The sequence below is a fragment of the Castor canadensis genome, chromosome 13, assembly GCF_047511655.1.
Source record: "Castor canadensis chromosome 13, mCasCan1.hap1v2, whole genome shotgun sequence".
NCBI classification, from domain to species: Eukaryota; Metazoa; Chordata; class Mammalia; order Rodentia; family Castoridae; genus Castor; species Castor canadensis.
The window spans coordinates 80,603,312-80,627,239 of record NC_133398.1 but is presented as its reverse complement, the minus strand read 5'-3'; the positions used below and the strand labels follow the sequence as shown (position 1 = coordinate 80,627,239).

Sequence of the window (23,928 nt, the reverse complement as noted above, 5' to 3'; positions counted from 1 at the left end):
TTAAGTAAATAGGAAGAATGTTTAGTATGAGAGCCCTGGACAGACAAAAGCCTGAAGATTCCAGTCCATCTTCCTCCTGGTTAACTTTCAACTAGCAGAATCCTTGAATTAGTCACTTACCTCCTTTATAATATCAATGAGTTCAGGGCTTCCAACTCTTTTTTTTTTCTTTGAAATATATGCAGAGGAAGAAAGAAGAGATTAAACATGTGTTCTTAGGAGGAAAAGTTGAATAGGTCAACACAAAGTACCTGAAAAAGTTTTAGCATGAAAATTCATGTAAACTTCCTATTCTGCAAACTACATTGATGTTAGCTTTTAAAATTAGAGTATCGAGATATAATTCATATATTATAAAACCTACCATTTGTAAGTATACAGATTCATGGTTTTAGTACATTCATGAAGTCACACAACAAACTGATGTTAGTTTGTAATATGCAAGTGTTTACCATGGACACACTCAAAAAGATCTTGAACCTTTTCAACTTTAGAAGGACTAACAGGTAACTTTTTCAGGAGGATTTCACCACTTTGAGAAACTCAGGGCTACACGTTTTTCCAAATTACTTTGAATAAATAAGTGAATTTTCAATACATTTGCCTGTCTTCCCTTAAAATTTTATTGGATTAATTACTATTAATGGTTTTAGTTACTCCTAACTTCCCTGTCCATTCAGTTTCTGTTCACAGTTGGTGATACTAAGTTCAGTGAATTTCTTTGCTGATTTTGAAAACGCTCATTCTGTTAGAATAAGTTGGGGATAAAGCATACCCAACCCTTGTCTTCCAAGGATAGTCTTTTAAAGAAAAGAGGTTAGGGTGATTGTGTCAGAGCTATTCACTTTCAAATGCAAGGTTTCCAGGCTTAAGTAGAGGAAAGCTCTCTGAAGGCAGAATACATGCATCTTAAAGTAGATGTAGCCTGGAATGTGGAGAGCACATGGATTGCGTTTGACTCTGTGTCAAAGTCACTTTTATTTCAGTGCTATTATTTTTTTTGCAAGTATGGGCTAATTATGTGCTCATTGATAGGAGATTTGTCCTTAAAATATTCAGTTTTACTTTACCCAAGTTTATGGGAGTAGCTGATGTTCAGCTTTGTTGGTGCTGAGATTCCGTATTTCTGACTCTTGGTCTAAACCAGTGGACTCGAAGTGCAATTGCTTGAATTATAATTCAGCTCCATGAGTCTTGGGTTTTATTTTCCCTTTCTGTATCTGCGTGCTAGCCAACCAAGAGGGTGGGGTAGCGATAGCTGGCCTGAGCCTTTGCATTCATTCAGGCTTCAGCTATAGAGTTGTGATGGCTTGATAGTATCTCTAGATACAGTCATGAAAGGCCCTGACATAATGAAAGGACTATATTCAGTGTACAGTTTTAAGTACTACACGTTTTGTAACATTTCTTTAGGATAAAGAGATGAACCACATGGTCCCTTAGAGTCCCTGGTAGTGTCAATGATTGTTTTCTAGGGCCCTTGTATGAAAATGGGGCAGGGTGGCATGTCCTTGTCATCTCAGCTACTGTAGAAAGCATAAATAGGAGGATCATGGTTCAGGCCAGCCCTGGCAAAAAAAGCAAGAGTCTATTTTAAAAACGAAAGCAAAAATGGCTGGAAGGCATGGCTTAAGCAGAAGAGTGTCTGCCTAGCAAGCACAAAGCCCTAAGTTCAAACCCCAGTACCCACATATACACACAAAAAATAATAATAAAATGAAGAAGATCATGTATGACTGGATTTGAAAATCATTTTGACAGAAATATTTGCAGATTACATCAAGTAAGTGGGCAAAATAATCAGCATAAATATGTAGATGCTTCACGTGAATTGGATATGTAAGTATGAATATGTCTAAACTCTATGTGGGACTCCTGTTGTGTTGAAAAGATCTTAGCAAAGAAAGTCTGAAATGTGAACGTCAGTGTGTGTGTGTATGTGTGTGTGTGAGAGAGAGAGATTTTAGTACAATGTATTCTAACAGCTTACTAAGCAATTCACCCAATCATAGGATATTAAATTTATATCTAATGTTGTTTTGATGGAAAGAGATGTGATGAACCAGGGATTGCTTTCTGCTTTACGTGGATCCACAGCCAATTATACACGCTGGATGAAGTAGCCTTTTAATAGCACAATTCTTAAATAAGTCTCATTTCTGGGTATTTTGACAAGCTGTGATAAGAAAAGGCAGAGAGTACTTGCCTGAAGGTACAAATAACTTAGCTGGGGACATTTTCTAGTCATATTTATAGAGACCATTGAAGAAGAGAGCAGGTGTTTTATGGAACCCATACCCTCATGTATGTTGATTTGCTTTTTAAAGTTATTAAATGACTTGATTAGAGATTTGTTCAAACCGGCAAAAATAAGTGACTGCCTATTCTTCCAGGTATTTTATGTCAGGTCTCTTTGCTAGATTTTATAGTCTGGGAATAGGAAACAGAGCCATGTTTCTTTAGATTGCTCAGAGTGCTGTTTGTGCTTTTCATTACCCTATGCTAAGACATTAGCCATCACTAACTCAGAAAGCAGTTTACTAGTAGAAATGTCTGCTTTCTTTCAATTAGTTGTGAAGTCTCTTTTATTTTTCATATGGCCTTAGGAAACAACATCTTTTTATATAGTTTGAGGACAACTTTTTTTCCATCATTCTTTTTCTCATACTAATTATGAGCAGATTATTAAAATAACCATTTCAAACTCTGAAATGATTGTTTGAGTCTGTAAAAATAGGGTAAGAATACTTGAAAGTTGGCTTACACAGTTGTTAACAAATAATTCATTTGTCTCTCTGTGAACTGTACTGAACAGAGAAGCTGAGTTTGCCATTCTGTTGATGTTTTAGTCTTTTTTGTCTGAGATCAATTTTACGATAGAATCATACTTTAATTTACTACTTTTCTCATTCTACCAACAGCATTTGGCTCTATACAGATTTTTTTTTTTTTACCTGAAACTTTGCCTCCACTCTATCCTACATTTGTATAACAAAGTGTGCACATGAAGCTCATGAATGAAATTTGCATTGGAAGATAGAATTCACATCTTCGAAGTACTATTCATAGAATTAGGTTAAACGGATAAAAGTTAGGTATAGTGAGAGCCAGGTTGACATGTGCTTAGGTTATGGGCACTTGAGGTTAATAGTTATCCTGGGTTTTAGGGCAGGTGTGAAACTGAGTCACTCCAAGGTGGAGTGAGCATCCCAAACCTGGGCATGAGACCCATTACTGCTGTTTGCATCTGTATCTATTAGCCAAGTTGCTTCACATATCCAAGGCCCTTTCTTGTCTGTGGAATGAGGATAAAGACATCTGTATCACAGATTTTTCAGAGGATAAAATGACAATATATTTCAAAATGCTTGGCAAAGTCTAAAGAGTTGTCTACAAATTTCTTTCTGTTTTGTTTATAAGAGAGTAGATTGTTAGGAGGCACAAACCACTGTTTCTTGGTTGGTTGGAAATTATTCCTAAAAGTGTATGTGTTACATGCACAGGCCATATGCTTTGGGTGATAAGAACTGCTTCATTAGTACTGAGGGGACGAGATAGTGGTCCTGGATTCTGGTTGCGGTCTGTCATTTTCAGCTGGGAGGGGAGATCTGTTTCTTCTTCACAGCTTGGCCTACAGCAGAGGGCCATGAGAGTGAGGTACTGAATAGAATGCACTTGATAGAGAGTACCTCATAAATAAGCTTCATAGGTAAAGGACAGAGGAGAAAGAGAGGGTGCCCTCCATTCCCTTGCCTTCTCTGGCCTTTGTTTGATTAATCTTCCCATTTTCCTTTTAGCGTTTGTACTTGTCAGAGCTCCACAAGGAAACATGACACATTAACTGGACTGAGGAGAATTTTATAAAGAGACTATTTGCAGAAGTGTGGACCAGGTGTTGGTAATAATGGCTGGTAATAACTAGGCAAGTGGAGGTTGCATTAACTGGCACAGAGGGCAACTGTGTGGAGGGGACCATCCAGCTGGAGTGGTGGTGGCCTTTTGATGGGGACATGGTGCACATGTGGTGCCCCTGCAGGAAGGAGCTTGGGGAATAAATATCCTCTTTTTCCTACTCTCTTGGACTAAGCCCAAGTAGAAGACAGAGGACAAGAGCTATGGATGAAACTCATACCTGTCAGCCTTGGGGTACCAAGCAAAATGAACAGTAGAGAAAGGATCCCTGGATGTGTTTCTGGCAACAGGAAAATATCTTTCTATAGATTTGATTTTTAAAAATTTCTTTTACCTTTCTTTATAATTCCTGCCCATTCATTCATTGGTTATGTATTTCTGCCCCTGCTTGGAGTCTGCATTAGTGTGATGTCCGACTTGGCATCCAAAGAGATGCCAAGTATTGACTACTGTTTGCCTGATGCAATTTAAATGAAATGCAAGCTGATGTAGTTTATATTTCACCTGCTACTTTCTTCTTTGTGTCTTTACTTATCTATTTAGTGAGTGATTATATAAAAATTTCTCAGATGACCCAGAGTAACAGGGTCCTACTGCCTGATAACCCTTAAAATTATATGTCAGTAATGTCAGTGATTAAGATCTCTTTTGTGTTTCTTATGGGAAGAACTGGTGAAAATTCTAATTTGATGATGGATGTCTACAGGTGGGTTCTCAGTAAAGCCTTTGGCTCTGGGATAGTGGTAATAAACCAGGAAGTAAGAGCCTATTCAATTTTCTTCTTTTTTAAATTTCTTAGGAGAGTAAAGATACTGGTTTCCTTCTATAAATTGTTGGTTGATAATGATAAATCATTTGTGGCTTTATTTCTACTGGAGATGTTTCAAGTGTTTCTTCATTATTCATGGTTGGGATTACAAAATACTCATTTTAAACTCTTCAGGTTAATCCTGATAAATTGGGCTGATGGCATTCACATTGCAGTGTTGCACTTATATTTCAAGGTATTCCAGACCACTTTATTAAATGTCAGAGGAAAATTACAGAGCAATCACTACTGCCGAACAGTAGGGCTGGGAATCATCTTTTATTTTGACTGTCTGAGGGTTCTTTGTTTACCAAGAAATCAGCAGTCATTTCAGAGTGCTTCAGTGAAAACTGAAATACTTACTTGAGTTGTTTTTGTGGTTTTTAAAATAAAGATAGTAATGAAATACAATCATCAGAAAAACAAAATGAAATTTTTTGGACTGATACTATATTCCTGGCTTTCCCTTCCTTTCCCTTCCCCTTCAACCTTGTAAGGAGAAAAGAGCATTAAGGGCCCTAGTCATAAGCTGTCCTGTGTTTCATTCTCTTCTTCCATATTTAATACCAAAAGGCATTTTAATTCTTTCACATTGTTGGGGGAAAATGTTTATTACTATCATTATTATTTGAAATTTGAAGGAAATCTGAAAAGGAGTAAGAAATAGGGAGTAAGAAAGGTCACAGTAGAAAAAAAGTGCTTCTATTTAGAAAAATGAAAATTTTAGATTTGTAGTTTAGATTATAGAAGAAATATGTTGACATTCAGTGAAATGATTTCATCTTCTAATTGGCAGCTATACCTCTGTTAGAAATTACTTTTAGGCTTATGGCAACAGAAAAGGCATACTGAACTTGGGAAAAATGAGACAGCATAGAAGAAAATCCAATAACAATAAATTTCTGTGTTGTGTTATTACTTATGAATGGACAGAGGACAGAGAGCCACTCAGGTGTTCCTGAATTGGGTGATTCCTTGGAATAACTCAGCCAGCCCACTCCCTTAGAAATATCTACAGTGGATACTTGGCTGTCTAGAAAAATGGCCCTTGTTCTTGTTTTACCAAGACACTGTGCTCTCCTTAAATCCCATTTCAAAGCTAGAGAAAATACCTATAAATTTTTAGGCCTTTTTTTTTTTTGTAATCTCTCCCTGAGTAGCATTTGTGTAAGCACATTGTCATTTCCAGATCCAGATCCTAACTAATCCAAATCCTGGAAGCGTTTGAAATATTGCCCAAAGAAAAGAACTTTATCAAGTTTTTATTATGTTCAAAAGATGCTGTTGCCATTGTTTCTTACAAGACACATGGTTACAAAGTGCTGTCAGAAGTTCCATGCCGAGTGTCTTCCAAAGAAGTGACAGATTTTTGCTTGTTTTTGAGTTCATCTGCCTTTGAAATGGGCTCGTTTGTCTAATTTTGCCAAGTGACCCCCATAGGTGGCATTCCCTCTTCCAGTGACGCGCCTCTCAGCAGGCCTTTTGGGGACATCAGTTTCAAGACTCTGTCTCATTTTGTCATCTGGGAGACTCAGGGGACATTGTCTAACAGGCTGCTGTTGTCCACATTGCAGGGACAGGCGAGAGTGGCAAGAGCACCTTTATCAAGCAGATGAGGATCATCCATGGGTCAGGCTACTCTGACGAAGACAAAAGAGGCTTCACCAAACTGGTGTATCAGAACATCTTCACGGCCATGCAGGCCATGATCAGAGCCATGGACACTCTCAAGATCCCATACAAGTATGAGCACAATAAGGTAGGTGACACGCCAAATTGAAGCAGTAGGCAAAGTGGTCCAATGGCTGCATGTGCAGTCATATGAACGGTCTCCTAACGTGCCTGGAATGAATAGTGGGCATTTGAAATGTGCCTTTTTCATCACATCCTAAATGGACTTGTAATGGGCAATTAGTATTTGTAAATGTATTTTTCTTAAGTTTTAAAATTATACCTATAAAAATTTGGCATTGTGTTTTAATGATGCCAATGAAAGATGTTTGGATTATTGATGATAAGTATAGAGAGATTTAAATTTTAGGGGAGCATGTTGAATGTAAGTACCATACAAATTGACCAAAGTGAAGGAATTCAAAGAGGTACCAGTCTTGCTTCAGCATCCTCAGTCTTTGTGCTTCAGTGAAAAAGAAAACACAATCAGCCTAAGTCCATGCTATCTGGTGTAATTTTGAATTTTGTGACTTACTTTCAGTAGTGCCAGCAGGCTTCCCTTTGTGTCAAAATAGGCCCATCTGTCACTTCCAGTAACCTCTGTATGCATCTCCCTGCATAATTGTATTAAAGTAACAGAAGCCTTTAAAAGCACTTGAGAAACAATTAGGGAAAAATAATCTAAATTTTTGGTTTTTTAGAAAACAAGCAAACTCTTTTAATATCCAGCATTCTCTCATAGTTGACTCGTAGAACATTCCTCTCCCCTTGGAAATAGAGCTGTAATTGCATACCCTCTAAATATTAGAGGTAAGGTACCAAACATGACTGGCGCATCTGGAGGGGGTTCCATGTTAGAGTAAATGCTCCAGAAACACGTAGGCAGGGGCATGGCAGCCTGTTAGAGGTGCTCCGAGTCTGAGGGGAGGGAAATCTATTTGGAATTTATAGTAATGTCTTTATTATCCATTTTCTTCCCTTCTGTTAATCAGTACATCCCTTAGTATACATCTGCCAGTGGATTCAGTCTTTGCTCCTTAGAGCTTGTAAGTGTTGAGCTTATAGTAAGCCTCCCTATTTGTTGACAAAACATTGGATTTGTACCTGTGATTATTTCAGAACCTTCAATAAGAATGTTCATTCTCTTAGTACCCTTGATGAATGTTCTGTGAAGGATATTTCCATTTGCCATGGTCAGTAGGGAATAGCAAGATTGGAGTGCTGCATGCGACTCATAAACTGAGATTTAACTCAAAAGTGAACCCATAGGTAAAACAAGGTAATTCTGTGTACCTTCATCTCTGGCACCATCCAAAGGCTTCTAAATATATCAAATCATTTTAAAGTCAGGCATTTCTTTTTCTTAGATGGTTCCTTGGAATGAATTGGCAGTTTCTTATCTAATTGATACAGTTGTACTTAATTTTTAATTGTCAGTAAGAGTCTCCACAAGTAACAGACCCTCTGTGACAAATCCTTCCTGCTTTTGGTTTCATCAGTGAAAAACTACTGGCAGACTAAACCTAGGAACATGGTACCTGAACTCAAGTAAGTTGCTTAGAAACACCTAAGCAGGGTAGATTTTAAAGTACAAGGGTCATCTCTCCCTCCAAGATATCTCAGTGTCTTGAGGTTCTGAAATAGGTGGCGTGCTTGTTTCCTTGTAGTATTGTGTAAGTTCTTAAGGTTTTTGTTTTTATGCCAGCGACTTTCCCAATCATCAGCTAGATGGTAAGATGATGAAGTGAGTTACCATTGTGTGTTGTGTGTATTATTTATGTATATGCACACACAAACATATGCCAGTTGACATGTTGTAATTTGATATACTCTAAGTTTCCTCCCAAAATCTTCTTTCTTAGGTGCTTCAGAAGAGTCCTTCAGGATCTTGCCCTGATTTTAGATTTTATAGGAAGTTCATTTATTATGCAGTCATGTTGATGGGGAAGTCAGGGTGGGATTTATGCCTTATTCACATAACACATTGAAAAATGTTCATACTGTGTGTTGTTGGAGCTCCTCATGACAGTTCTGATTAAGTAGACTTAATTAAGTTGAATATTGTTCACTTAGAAAATGACTTCATAAAGAATTAATAATACTAGTTTTCCAGATACCACAATTATCCTATGAAGTCTTCCCATGTCTCTTGGTGATTTGACAGGCTGTCCAATATTGTGACATCAGTGTGTGATGACCTTCAAATTCCTCAGATGTTTAATCCCCTTTAATTCATAATATAGAGTGGTTTTACATTTGTTCCATTTCCTCTACATGATATGTTCGTATTCTAAAACTATCACTTTCTCTTTGCTTCATAGTTTTCTAAACTCTGCCCATTCCTTGCCTTTGTTAATGTTTGTGAAGTAAATAATATCTTCTCTATCCTGTTCAACTGCCTTTTCCTCCCAGAGGTCCTCTCTGCTCCTCCCACAAAGTGCTGAGGAATCCCACCCTACTTTGCCATGACCCATTCTGGAGTATTTTTATGTAATTGTCCAGCCTGTATTTGTTGTGGTGATTTGGGTACTGGTCATATTTTCCTGATTAGACTCTAAACTACTTAAAAATAAATCTCATGTCAGTTTCATCTTTGTTTTCTTTATTGTCTCTGGCACTGTGTCTTGTACGTTGTAAGTGCTCAAAAAATAAGTGTTTTATGAGTAGGTAAATCATTTTATGAGCTTCAACAACTGAAAATCTCTCCTTCCCCCAAAGTTTTTGAATAATTATTCAAATCAGTAAATATCTGTTGAAGTCATGGATTAAGTGCCTTGTGCTGTAAAGGATGCAGACATTTAATCAAGGCTAAACAGAATTTTACCATCCAGAAAAGGGGAAGGACTGATCAGAGGGAAGAAGTTCAACAATTTATCTTGAGTAAAATTAGAAGAGGACTAGAAAATGACTCGGGAAGTGTTTGTAAAAGCTTTTGATTTGAGGCTAAATTTGAAGTTATTTTCTCATGTTTATAATCTTTACTTAATGAAAATATTTTGTATTTTGGTTAGAATTTTCTTTTTGCAGTACCAGGATTTGAACTCAGGGCCTTGTGCTTGCTGAACAGGTGGTTCACCACTTGAGCCATGTCTCCAGTCCTTGACTTGAATTTTCTATAGAAATTTCCTGCTAAAGTTATATGTTCTGTATTTTATAAATAATATAAAGGATATGGTGAGTATGTGACTAACAAGTACCTGGAAGCAGCACATTCTGACATTATTTTGTATTACTAAAGGTATAAAATAGATAACCATAAACAACCATTTTTGCTTTTAGAAAGACTTCTCAGCACCTGCCATATGTTGGCTGTAGTCTGTAGGCGGCAGCATAAATAAAACATTTTCCATTATTACTGAGTGTCTTTGAATTTGCAAATTATCTGGCCTGTTCAGTAGCGGGAATTATTAACAGCTTTGTTCGTGAAATTGGTTCTAGTTTTTGGAATGCCACACTAGAACATTGGAACTTCTTTTGCTCCTGCTGAAGAGCTACTATGCTGAGTTGGGAGTCTTGCTGGTTAGCTGAAAGGAAACCATGGTCAGGGAGCCCAGGTCACAATCTGTGGACCAAATGGCACAGCATTGCATGCCTTTTTATAAACATCACTGTTATAGGGATTGCAGACTCGGGAATAGTCACTTGTAATAAGTTGTAATATGGTGCAAACTTTTACTGAAATCAAGTTTAGCTCTTCCCAGACATGTATCCATTATCCAGTTCCTGGAATTTCTTTGCCAAACCCAAGCGACAGAGCATGTGTTTTAGGACTGAACTTTGAATGTATTATGAGCTTGGATTTGTTTATTTCTATATATTATTTTGCCTTTTGTCTGAATACAACCATTCACAGCTAATGATAAAAGAGAATAAACGTTTACCACTTGATTAAAATTCATAGATACATTTAAGGCTCTGCTTGTTGCAAGGCATTTGACCAGGAGATTACTCTGTTGTCATTTATTGCTTTCTGGAAGGATGAGTTTCCATCCCTGTTATTTTATGTCTTCCTGTCGTACACAGATATGCACCTCTGATTCGTCTTTGTCTTGGTACTGAATTTGGGTCTTAATAAAAAAAGAAGAGTTACAGCATCTCTCTGTTAATGTAGCTAAGGAACCGTCTTGAATTACACCCTGGGGAAATAGACCACAGGGTTTTGAACCCCTGATTTCTTTGTATGTATTGTCTGTACCTGGAAGTTGGTGTTATTCTTGCATTGCTTGTTGCTGGTTATTCATAGTGCAAATTACCTTGCAGTAAGCAAGCATCAGAACATCATAGGAGGTTTTTTAAGTAGATTACTCCAGACAGGGATCCTGCTCTCTGTTGCTTTGGAGTTGATTTATGATTTTCGTGAACTGTGAAATTGGTATTCTTCTAGCACTGTCAAAGTACCAATAGATTTTTGCCCCCTTTGCCGTTCCACAGAAGAGAAAACCTGAGTCACTGCTGCTTCATGCAGTGAACTTAAGATAACTGTTGAGGAGAACTCAGCCTTGTGTGATTGTTGAGTAGGCAGTTTCACCTTTCCTTTTGTTCTACAGATTGAATATCCCTAATCTAAAGATCTAAAATCCAGACTGTTCCAAAATCTGAAACTGATTCACACCGTGAAACTTTGTTTCAAGAAAAAAATACTCTGTAAAATTATCCTCAGGCTTTGTGTGTAAGGTATATATGAAGTGGAAATGAATTTTGTGTGTAGACTTAGGTTCCATCTCCTAACATGTCTCATTGTGTATATATGCAAATGAATGTCCAAAACCTAGTTTGCACTTTTAGACTTGTGAGTCCGGATGACCAGAATCATTCATGAACTAGTCTGCATCTCCCTTTGCTATTTAATAAGCCAGTTATCTTGGGGTCTGACCCCTGTGTTTCTCTTTCACCATGGGGTAGAGGCACTGAGAGAGCAAGTGCCAAGTGCTTTTTGTCTTCCCTGAACAGTTTTAAGGGAGGACTTGTCACAGCAAAGTCACCTCATTTAACACATCTAAAGCTTTTTGAATTTTTCTGTACTTCTTGGAAATCCAAGATCACAAAAGCCATTTTCCATTTTTCAAAGAAGGAAAAAAAAAACCAGCCAAGATTCTGAAGGACGTATCACTTATTCCTATCTTTGATGAACACGAGGGAATTTTCTTAAGCTTATACAATGCCCATAGGTTGATTTATTTTCATATTTTCTACCTATGTAATGAACATACGATAAAGGCAGAACTAATAAATAACATTAGATCCTTGGTACCTGCTGGTACACAGTTCCCAGAAGACCACCACTGAGGAAAAACCACGGTTGCTCAGGATGTATAGAGCTGTACTGAGGATGCTTGAGTCATTTTTTCCCATGACGCTGCTGGGCTTCCACTAAAGACATGCCGCCTACCAACAATCTCAGGTTTTTACTTTATTACTTAAGTCAAGTGCTTTGGGGGCAGTATTTGCTTTTCGGGAGGCAGATTTTCACCAAACTTAGGGCAGGGACACATTCAGCAGATCACATAATTCAAACACATCTGACTCTAATGCAGGACTGACTAAAAGCTTCTCCCCATCAACTGAGCCGTGTAATATGTACAGCTGTGCTTATTTAAAATTGGTTGTTAAAAATCCATTAATAAGGTGGACTTACTGTATATATTTTTATCTGTCTATCTTAGAAAGCAACCTGGTCTAACTTAGGTGGTTGGCTAACTGGGCTAACTTAAATAGGGAATATGAGTTCGTAGGGAGAGCTGAGGGAAGCTGAGGGAAGCTAGCTCTTTGAATCCAGGTCTGTGAGAGTTATGAACTCCAGCCAGTTTCACTCTTCCGTCACTCACTCAAGATTCAGATTCCTGGGAAAAAGTGCCTAATGTGTGTTCTGGATTCTGTGCTAGCTCTTTGGGCAGGGTAAGGCTGAGAGTGTGATTGACAGTCCCCGAGGGACATCTGGGTACAGTTAGAAGAAAGGGAATGATGCTGGCAGCAATCACAAATCTCTAACGCAAAAGTACACAATTTATAACACATAATGACATGTGAATTCTCTGTAGAAGCAAGCCCTCCAGTTTAACTTAGCATTTGCCCTAAAATATAATTTCTTATTCTGTAGTGAGAGGCATTAAAGGAGTTAGTGACTTAGTAATGGTTTTACATGAAGGATGTAGCTGAGTTTGAGGCCATGCCCTGATTTGCCAAATAACCTTGGAATTTTCACATTTCTTACCTAAGCCTTAATTTCTTTACACTCACACCTTGAATTTCTTTATCTGTAGAATGGAGCAGATAATAATAGAATTGTTTCAAGGGTTGAGTAGACAATATATGTAAAAATTATTTGAATTGTTACCATGGAGAGAGTGGATTACTGCTAATCATCCATTGTTGTGAATAAAACAAATAGAAAATAACTGAAAACAGCATGACCAAATTTAGAAGGTATCTAAGGAAATCTTTCCTCAGAATGGCAGTCATTGAAATGGGATGCCAAGGGAGGTAGAGAGAGCTCCTTTTCTGAATGTGTTCACAGATAGAATGTGTTTTTAACATGTGAAGTTGTTCAAAGCAGTTTTGCTAAAATAAAGCAAGGAATGGACTGGGCAGCCTCTAAAATCCTTTCCAATACAGTTTTCCCCCTGCTTCTCCTCCTGTTCCAAAACTCTACCAAAGAGATGAAGCTGTGGTTAACATTGTTTTGTTACAACCTAAAGCCCCTACCCTTTTTGAACTTTGTCTGTTCTAGAAAATTAAAACAACAATCACCAAAACAAACACAAAATCAGGACTGGCTCAAGTGGTTGATAGCCTGCCTTGGGTTCAAACATCAGTACTGTCCCCCACTGCAAAAATAAAAATAAAAACAAAACAGCAGATTCCTTTGGACAATGGTCTCTAGTTCAGTGGAGAATTTTTCTTTCTTTGCATTTTAATCCCATAAGTAGTTATAATACATAAATCAATTTGGGGGTGTTTGTTTCAGTGTTCAGATGCAGGCTTTGGGCGTGGTTTTGGTGACAATGATTTTAATTGCATTGTTGGCTTCTGGGTACCATAGACAGCCTGCTACTCTGCTTCTGCAAATCTTTGAGAGTTTTTTAAAAAACATAAATACTCTATCTAAGGGGATTTCTCATGGCCAACTTGATGAGTCAGCCATCTTTATCTGAGGTTGGTTGACTACCTTCTCTCATCTCTCCAGGACTACTCTTGGGAGTTGAATTGCTACTGAGCACATCAGCTTTCAAACCCCCCTTTTTGTAATTTCTCTTCTCCTTTAATATCTTGTACATACTTCCTAGTCAAATTTTCTTCTCACTCTTTCTTTGTTCCATTGCAGTTCTTTATTCATTTTTTACCCATGACAGCTGTCTAAAAATAGAAGATGAATGTGAGATTTTTTTATCCTTTTTCCTTGACTAAAATTAATCCATAATCCCAAGGCACGCCATATCACTTATCTAGTATGAATATTTGAGTACATTTTCATCAGAGGAAGGCTCTGAAACAAAGACTTCAGCAATAGACAGAGACTGATTGTTTTCCCCTTTTTATTGAAGTACAACCTACATACAGAAAAGCACACATGTCCTCAATTTGAGTGCTCTGTGTTCTTCCATTGTGAGCTCATTCTTATCCAGGTCCCTTGATGTGGAGCAGCGTTACCTCAGAAGGTATGTACCTCAGAAGGCTCTTCACACTCCATGCCAGTCAATTCTCCCAAGCCCCAAAGGGTAGCCTCCAATCCTGACTTCAAACAGTGTTTAGTTCTGTTAGTGTTGGTGCTGAAGTACATACTGTGCACTCCTTTGTATCTGGATTATTGTGTTCAACTTTGTGGAATTCACGTGTGTTATTACTTGTAATTTATATATTTTCATTCTTGTAGAACTTTTGGTGATAAAATAGATTCTGTCTGTCCTGTCCAATAAGGTAGCTGCTAGCCACATGAAGCTTTTGAGTTCATGATATGTGGCCAGTGTGACTGAGGACCTGAACATTTAACTATTATTTACTCTTTTTAATTTACATGTAAGTGTACGTGTGGCTAGCAGCTACTGTACTGGCCAGTGTGGTTGTATAAAATGTCATTTTATGAATATGCTGCATTTTATTTATACTTCCTATTAATATAAATTTGAGTGTTTCTGACTACTATGGATAATGCAAATATAAGCATTCCTGAGCCTGTCTTTTGGTGAATGTATATGTTCAGTTCTTTGGAGTAGATACGTAGGATTTGGAATTGCTAAGTCAGAAAGTATGTGTAGAGTTAGTTTCAGTATATAGATACTGCCAGAGAGTTTTCCAGAATGTTCAAGTCTATACTCCCCTTAGCTAGCTATGGCAATTGTCATTCTTCTACATCCTTGATAACACTTGATGTTGTCTTTCTTTTAGCTTGATAGGTTACCTTGTTGTTTAGATTGGCATTTCTTTGATGACAAATCATATTGAATACTTTTTCATCATTGATTGGCTGTTTGGTTCTCTTTCAGAAAATACATAAACATTTTACCTTCTGTTGGACTGTCTGATTTAGTATTGTTTTGTAGGAATTCTTTACATGAAGAATATGAGCCTTGGCTGAGATATTTTTATATTATAAATATCATCTCCACTTTGTGGCTTACTTTTTATTTTCTTAATTCTTCCTCTAATGAAGGAATGTCACTAATTGTATTCCAGTTTATCATTTTTCTCCCCTTCTAATTAATCCCTTTGGTGTCTTTTTTTTTTTTTTTTTTTTTTGCTTTTCCCAATTCTGGGGATGGAACATGCATGCTAAGCCAACTAACCCCACCCCCAGTCCTCTCAGCAATGTTCTTGCTAGGCAGGCCCTGTACCACATGGGCCACTATGCCAGCCCCTTTTGTGTTCTTTTTAAGTAGTCTTTGCTTACATTAAAGTCATGTAAGTAAACTGTTGTGTGTCTCCTAAATTCTTCATTGTTTTGCATTTTTACATTTAAATCTAAAACCTGTTTTAGATGGATTATAAAGTATGGAGTGAAGAAGAGGCCAAATTTTAATTTTTTTCATGAGTATCATGTATTGAATAGGCCATACTTTATCTAGGACAATGCACTGTCATGTTTATTACAGTTGAGTGACATGTGTATTTATTTCCTGACTTGCTATTATTATCCATTGGTGTATCTTTCTGTCTCTACTAAACTGTATTAATGACTCAGCTTTGCAATGAGTTTTAATATTGAGCAGTATAAGTCATTCAGCTTTGGCTTTCTGCTTCAGGACTTCACTGAATTTATTCTCCTGTATTTGAAGAACATTTCTTTAACTGTTAGGTAGATTTCCTACCTAACAAATACAAATAATTTTTGTTTTCTGTAACATGAATATCTTCCTTTTTCTTAAGGCCTCAAATTGTTCTTATTCAGCTTATATTAACTACATAGCTCAGTACGGGACTTATTTTTCTTATATTAATAAGATGGCATTTAAAGAAATCAGCTACCTCACTTATGAAGGGTGATGGAGCTGTTGTATGGCTTCATGATTATTCATGGGACCACGTTCTTTCTCATTTTAGCATTTCATTTAACAACAGTAGAAGCTAAGCTGAGTCCTGGTAGCTCACACTCGTAATCTTAGCTACTTGGGAGGCTGAAATTAGGAGGATTGTGGTTCCAGGCCAGCCCTTGCAGGAAATTTGTGAGACCCTAGCCCAACTAATAGCTGGGCATGGCAGTACATGCCTGTCATCCAAGCTGTGCTAGAGTCTGAGACCAAGAGGATTGTGGTTCTGGGCCAGGCTGGGCAAAAAATTTGTGCGTCTCTCATCTGAATGGAAAAAAACTGAATGTGGTAGCATGTAGCTATCATTCTAGCCATGGCAGGAAGGGTAAAACAGGAGAATTGCAGTCCAGGATGGCCTGGGCAAAAAGCGACATAACCATGGCAGAAAGGGCTATCGGGTATGGTTCAAGCTGTAGAGCACCTACCTTGCAAGTGTGAAGCCCTGAGTTCAAATCTTGGTACTGCCAAAAAAAAGAAAAAAGAGAGAGAGAGAGAAGCTAATCCCTGAGTGTAGGGTTTTGAGCTTGCAAAGCAGAAGCCCTACCACTTGAGCCACACCTCCACTCCATTTTGCTGTGGTTATTTTGGAGATGGGGTCTTGTGAACTGTTTGCCTGGACTTGCCCTTGTACCACATTTCTTCCAATCTCAGCCTCCCAAGTAGTTAGGATTATGGATGTGAGTCACAGGTACCTGTCCCCCAATTTCTGATTCTACTAGTCCCTTTTGGGACTGACATTCTTCCACCCAAATTCTGCTGATTTGGCACCAGAATCTTTTCCTGTTTCCTCTCTTCACTATCCATAGCATTTAGATTGAATGGGCTTACCTAAAGTTTCTTTCTTTATTGTGTGATCTCCAGCTGTTGTGGAAATAGACCACTTTGTGTGCCTCAGTGTGATTGCTGAAGCTAGGTAAGGAAGTAATGACAGCTGATTTTGCCTTTTTGTTAACTAGAGTATTTTGATCCTACTATGTAAATTTTTGTTCATTTGTGTGTAATGTGGGAAACGAGAAGCAACTCATTTTGGTGATCAGGCAAGCCCCCCCACTCATACACAAACACACACACACACACACACACACACACACACACGTCTGTCTTGTACATTAGTAGTGGCCTTTGGACGCTGTACTATTTATACATGGGAAAATTAAAATAATGGAAGACCAACATTCTCTCCATAGTGTACATAAGTAATGACTGTGTCTGGATGGTTTTCATCAATCAGCATATACTTGGGACACATATGCATCATGACCCATCTCATCTGGAAGAAACTCTTTTCGGCTTATCTTCAGCTCTTCCACTTGCTCCACATCCACAGCTCAGTTTATCTTCAGCTAAATTCACATTGTTTAAAAAAGGATGACAGCATTTCAGGGCTGAGGTGGGGCCTTCATCATTTAAACCTCTTACAGTGTTTGACACATTGTTCCACTCTGCTGAATGAATGAACAAATAAATATTTGTTTACCATGATGGGTTTTTTTATGTACTACACAAGGACACAAGTGTTGGAGTTAGGCACAACTTGATTTGAAATCTAATTCTACAGCAGAGTCTGTGGTCTGATATTGAGCAAATTAATTTCTCTGGTTTTGTTACCTAAATAATGGTAACTGCCATGCCTACACTTTATGATGCATTGTGAGAATTCAGTTATGTAGTCTGTGAAAGAATTGAAAGTTTTTGCCCATCGTTAAATGGAGGTGATACTCTTCATTTGCCACTCAGCTACTATATACCAAGTATTTCCTGTCTCTTGATCAACAGAAATCTGCTTGATTTAAAGAAAGGAATTGTGACCTCTCTAAGGATTGGTACTAATATGTCCAAACACACAAAAGAACTCTGCTTGAGCAAATTCTCTCTAAACTGCTGTCTGCAGCTCAGAGTGACCTGAGCAAGATGTCCACAGTTTTGGATGGCCACCCTCTAAAATACTTGTGGCATAGTTTAGTATGTGTTAGTAGGAAGTTGTGAAGCTGGTCATTTGACTGCTCTTGGTTAACTTCTGGCAAAACATCAGATAAATACTTTTCTTGTTCTGTTAAACCAACCAGTGTATGATTTTCCCCTTTAATTTTAAAACACTACTTCTATTTTCAATTAGTGAGGCAGAATATATGTATTGGAACCAAGAAAGCAAATGCTTCATGAAGATGGAGGGAGAGCATGAGAAACACTGGCCCCTCATGACTCTGCTGAAGGGAGTCATTGCGGTGTCATGCTATCTGCTATTGCAGACAGTTAGGGTGGGGCTTGCTGAGTGTTTGGCAAACAACAGTTTTGCTTATTAAAGTAATGTTCATCGAGGCCCCAAATCTTGTTTCTAAAAACCCATACTCTCATTCTTAACTGTACCTTCTTCCCTTGCTTCCTTTGTTGTCTGGATTTTCTTTTTGTTCCCCCATTTTCATTAGGATATATTCATTGTATAGGGGGGATCCATTGTGATAATTTCTTTTTGCGGTGATTGCTCCTATGTCTATATAAAAAGCAATGCTTGTCCATTTGGGAAAAAGAAAAAAAAATTAGCCCTGATGAAAACACTGAATCAGGTTTCTTATCTTCACATAGTACAGCTATGTGTCTTTAAAATTCACAGTCAAGCAGTTTTTCTGCTGCATATAAATTTTCCGGTGACTTTGTTGATTTGAATGGTGCTTTCTGAAATTTCAAGGGAAAGTTGTGACCACTTGAGAAATGATTTTTCCAAATTGCGTCTTCACGACAAGTTGGGATAATGGCCTTTGCACTCAAAAAAGATTTGTTTGCTAATTTTCTAGTCATCTTTGGCAGATCGTAGTAAATAGAAAGCCCTCGTTTCTTTCCCTTATTTGTTCTTAGAGTTGCTCATATGTTGCAAGATTTTTTTGACTTTTCTTTAAACTTTGAAATGACTGTGTCTTATGAGAAGTAGGCCAGTTGGCATCCTAGGCTTGCCAGTAGCTCAGTCTATCCCCCAAGACTTTGTTTTTTGGTGGTACTGGGGTTTGAACTCAGGGCCTCACAATTGTTAGACAGGTGCTGTACCGCTTGAGCCTCTCCACCATTGTTTAGAGTTTGGAAAGCTCTGAGAACTTGAGGGCACCAACCCAGGAATCCCAAGTTGGCCACATTTATACTGGTTTGGGGGATGAACATAGGACCTGTCTGCAGCAGAGTGAACTAGATGCCTTTGAGTCTGAGTATTTGTCACATACTGAAATTTAAGTCAGTCCTAAATATCATCAAAACACTTTTCCTTTTCTTTTTTAATAGAAGTTTTCTGAGGAAAAAGTGGTGTGTAAAATATTTGGTATGTAAGACAAAGTTTTTATCATACAAATAAACGAGTAGTGATTATAATTTTAAATTTGTTCTTTTGAACACATTTATTTTCTAATTTTATGTTTCTTAATGTGAATTTGCTAAGGAAATACCTTTAGATTGTTTCCACACTACTTTCGAGACTATTATGCATGTTTCTTATGATCTTTTATTGTTTGTTTAAAGCGAAAAGTGACTTGAAACTTGATACCAGAGCTGAGTTGTGCAACAGTAGTTCATTGGTTAGTGGGTTTTCTGTTTCATTTAATGTGCACACTTCCTCTATGGTAAAAAGTATAATAGTTTGGAGCTAAAAAAATATACTGAGTGTCTTAGACTTTAACCAGTCTGAGAAATAGTAAGGAATCCTTCAAGAAAAGAGAGTGATCCTGTGATGAGAGTTCAGCCATGTAGGTGATTAAACAATCTGGGCCAGCATTTGGTCTCTTGACTTTTTTTTAGCCATTTCACTGTCTGGCAAGGGTTTGACTGCCTAGCAAGCACTATGCCCTGAGTAAAAGCCCCATTACCTCCACCCCTTCCCACCCCACTAAAAAAGTTTAAAAGGCAATGGTATGAGAGTGTTTGTACACCCCAGCCAAACACAAATATTAGGTGTTAAAATAGTTTTGATTTCAATTTTTTCAATGATCTTGATCCTATATTCCATATTATGGTGGGAACCTGGGGGCTAGTAGCCATGCTGTTAGAAGTTTTGTTTTGTTTTGGTGGAACTGGAGTTTGAACTCAGGGCTTTGTGCTCCCTAGGCAGGCGCTCTACTACTTGAGCCATGCCTCCAGCCTGTCAGAAGTTTTAGGAATTTTGGTCCAGGGCAACGTCAGAATGAAGGTACCTTTTTCCAAGTGTGTAGGACTGGCACAAAATGGCGAAAACTATACACTTTGTGGGTAGTCTTTTTAGAGCATGTACCCAGCAGTAAGGAAGAGTGATATCACGAGGAAGAGGGGCCATTTTTCTTTGTGTAATACTATCTTTTCTCTGAGACATGTCTACAAATGGGGTGCCTTTTCTAATAATGCACAGAAGGTACTACACAGCACAGTGGAAGTTTTGAGTCATCCTAACAGTAATTTTGTACTCTAGATCAGTGCTTCTGAATCTTTAATGTGAGAACAAATCACTTGGGGGGGGTCTTGTTAAATCACATATTTGTATTTCAGAGGATCTGAAGTAGGCCTGAGATTCTGCTTTCCTAACAAGCTCCCAGGTAATTCTGAAGTTGCCTGAAGTAAGAGTCATCCTGGAAATAATTGACTGTCTGCCACCAGAGGCAATAGGAAATTGTCAGTGGGCTAGCCTTAGAGAAAAGGTCCTAGAAAGCACATATTGTCTTCCTTGCTCTCAGGATTTCCCTCCTTTTTCTTGCCATTCTAGGTTGGTGAATATTTAGGGATATATCCGGCACTGATATGTGTCTGTGTTTGGACAATTTCCCATGGAGAGATCTTTGTTGGGAGCCAAGAAAAGAATCTGAGTACTTGTATAGTCTTGGGCTGCCATGGATTCTGATCTATGCACACAATTTTTTGGCTGTGAATGATAATACATGTCACTATAGTATGTGAAATCAAGAAACCCAATTGAGTGTTTTCATAAAGGGCTAGATTTTTTCCCTCAAAATGGAAATACATCAATTTTTATAGATACAAAGTTAAGTTTAGTAATTGCAAGCAAGCAATTCAGACAACATAAAAAACAAAAGAAGAGAATAAGACTCACATTCTTATCATACTAAGATTTATCTGCACACATATAAGTGTAGGTTCATTACACCATACCCATACTCCTTGACACAGTTTATTTCTGAACTCAAAAAGATTTTTTTCTTTAGATTTGAGAAAGATAACACAAGAAATATATTGCATATTGTATAAAGTTACCATTGAATTTTGTGTAATGAAATGTATTCAATATTTCAACTGAAAAATAGGTCAATATTTGTAATTAATAGAATAATGTTTCCAGTTAGCTTTGCAGTAGGTCATGCTTTCCCATAAACAAATTACAAAAAAAATTTCAGTTTTTGAAACTTTTAGAATTTCAGTTTACAGATAAGGGAGAGTGGACCTTTATGTAAAGACAAAGACTGATTAAGCATCCTTAATCTGAAAATCCAAAGGACTCCAAAATCTGAAAGTTTTTGAGTGCCAACTTAATGCTATAAATGAGAAATTCCACGTGCTCCCTTATGATGGGTTGTAGTCAAAGAGGTGCCCTGAAAGTACTGTATCGCATTACCCTCAGACTGTGTATAGCAGTGTGTATGAAGCATAAATGAACTTCAGCTTAGACTTGGGTTCCATTCTTGAGATACCTCATTATGTATATGCAGTATTCCAAAATCTGAAAAAAAAAGTACAGCTGGAAACACTTCCACTCTCAGTCCTTTAAGAACATTTACATTTTGACTTCCATTTAAAAATGATTTCACAGGATTTTATGTTTGCTTTTGTTTTAGTGGTTCCTTTCAAACATGGAAAGTTTGTGCAGCCCGGCGGTCGGTATAAGGAAGCAGAGATACAGAAGTCAGACACCACCTTGGTGCTGCAATTAGAAAACTGATGAGTCACTTTTACACATTGTTTTACCTCTTAAAAATAAGTAATAGAAGGTATATTCACTTTTACTTTAATGACAGGTTTGGACTAGAAAGGTTAGCACCAGAAATTACTGTGCTTTCTACCCTTGTCAGTCCGAGCTTCTCACAGTGTGTATCACTTGGCTGCTTGCAAGCCAGGCAGATCCTGAGTGGGAGAGTCACCTTTAGCCCCTGGGGAAAGGGAGGGGACTTACCACTTAGTGAGAACCTCACTCTTAGTGGGTTGCATGTTCCCACTAGATGTCCCATGAGCTCCCTGTAAGGAACTCCCTCTGCTCCCTGCGAGTATCCTTTCCCTTTTGTTAAAAGGAAACTGAGGCTTCTTGAGGTAAAGAATATTGGGGTGCCTGCTTGCCTCACGGTTGCAGGTTTTCATCAGGCAACCTGGGCAGTCCAGCTGTATCCTTTGTGGCCTGATTCCTGTGGCCACATCTACTTATATGGAGTTCGTTCCTCAGCCTTAATCTTTTGTGACCAGTCTGTTTCTCCTCCACAAGTTCCTGATCCTGCCACCTGCAGTTGACCTTTTCCTTATGACCTCTGGCCTGCATTGCTCATGGACTCCTGATTAGCTGAGGTACTGCCCTCTCCTTCCTGACCTTGCTTATGTTGCCACCTATGGACCATGATGTCTGCCTGGAGATTGATGATAGTATGAGTTTCACTTCCTCCTGTGGAATGTGTGTGATACAGTGGCATGGGCCAAACTGTAAAATTATCAAAGCAGAAACTCCAGGGTTGCTTGTGGTGGTAGCTAATGAAGTAACTGTCACAAAATAAGGTGACAAAGTTAAGGACGCTGCCTGGAGCTGGGGAAGCACTTGTACACCCTCTGGGCCACCAGGGACAAACCTGGGTAAAATTTCACCATCTTCTTTCAAATTTACCCTGTATTTTCCAAAAACTACTGTTAATAAAACCTCAGTTTAGGTTCAGGTTTTGTAAACACCGTTCCAAGATGTGCGATCAGAATTCATCAGAACTGTGGATTACTGATTTAATTAAAATTATTGCAAATCTTCTCTCCTGATTATTTTTAACATTCATGCTTTCCTTTTTCTTTCTTGCAATTTAAAAGTAAACGTTTTAGCAGTGTGTCATGTCAGACCAAGTATCTCATCTTTTTTCTTGTAATTTTTTTTTATTGTTTTGCTGGGGGTACATGGTAGCATTTATAAAAGTTCTTACAACATATCAAATATATCATACTTGTATTGACCCTCTCCATCATTCTCCTTTATTATCTCCCTCACCTCCATTCCTGGAATAGTTTCAGCAGGTCTCATTTTTCCGTTTACATACATGTGTACTCAGTATTTGCACTGTATTCATGTTCCTACACCCTTTCCCCACTTCCTTCCCCCTCCCACCTGATATATCAGGCATTGCTCTTAACTTTGCACAGTGTTTATCATGCAACTCAGCAGTAAGGATAAGATTTAATTTAAGGAGGATGCAAATATAACTAAAGCAGTAGTAGTATTGAAAACTTAGACATAGACCAGAAATAAGAGGAAATTATTATTTTTCATCAGATGAAGTATATTTGGAAATAATAGCAAGTAGAAAGGAAACAAACATTTGTGCTGAGGGATGGGGAGGGTTTAGGCAGGTGAATGGGCTTGGAAGGAAAGAGAATCAGAGGCCCAGAATAAGAAAGTACAGGCCAATTCCCAGGGAAGGTGAGTAATCTGGGGACAGAAGACAATACGGTGGGGCGAGTTTGAGGTGGAAGGTGAGGCTGTGAAGGTACAGGGGAAACTGTACCTTAGATTTCATCTTTCCAGGCTGCCCTGTTCTACCCTGTGAGGGCTGCTGGAGCCTTTGGTCAGAAGGAGGGGATGGAAGTTTGTGTCTTTACAAGATATACAGGTGGTGGAGGAGTGTGACAGGTGGTGCTGCCTGGGAGCAGGAAATGCACTTAGGAATAGATGAAGAGGATCCCAACCAGGCCTGAAGATCTGAGTGAAAGGAGGGATAGGAACAGAGGAGAAATGGCAGCTTGAGGTGAAGCCATAAGCAGGATTCCAGCAAGTCATTTTATTTTGGTTTGCTTTTTTATCCCCCTAGAACTTAAGGA

At 38.2% G+C, this 23,928-nt stretch overlaps 1 protein-coding gene across 2 annotated transcripts in view; it reads left to right on the top strand.

The window, feature by feature from the left end:
* Window positions 1–23,928, top strand: part of Gnaq (G protein subunit alpha q) — a 254,207-nt gene that overhangs the window by 81,975 nt on the left and 148,304 nt on the right. For both annotated transcript variants that reach the window (XM_074052099.1, XM_020184968.2), the window contains exon 2: window positions 6,295–6,479. In XM_074052099.1, the coding sequence (XP_073908200.1) occupies window positions 6,295–6,479 (185 nt within the window). The remainder of the gene's footprint in view (window positions 1–6,294; window positions 6,480–23,928) is intronic.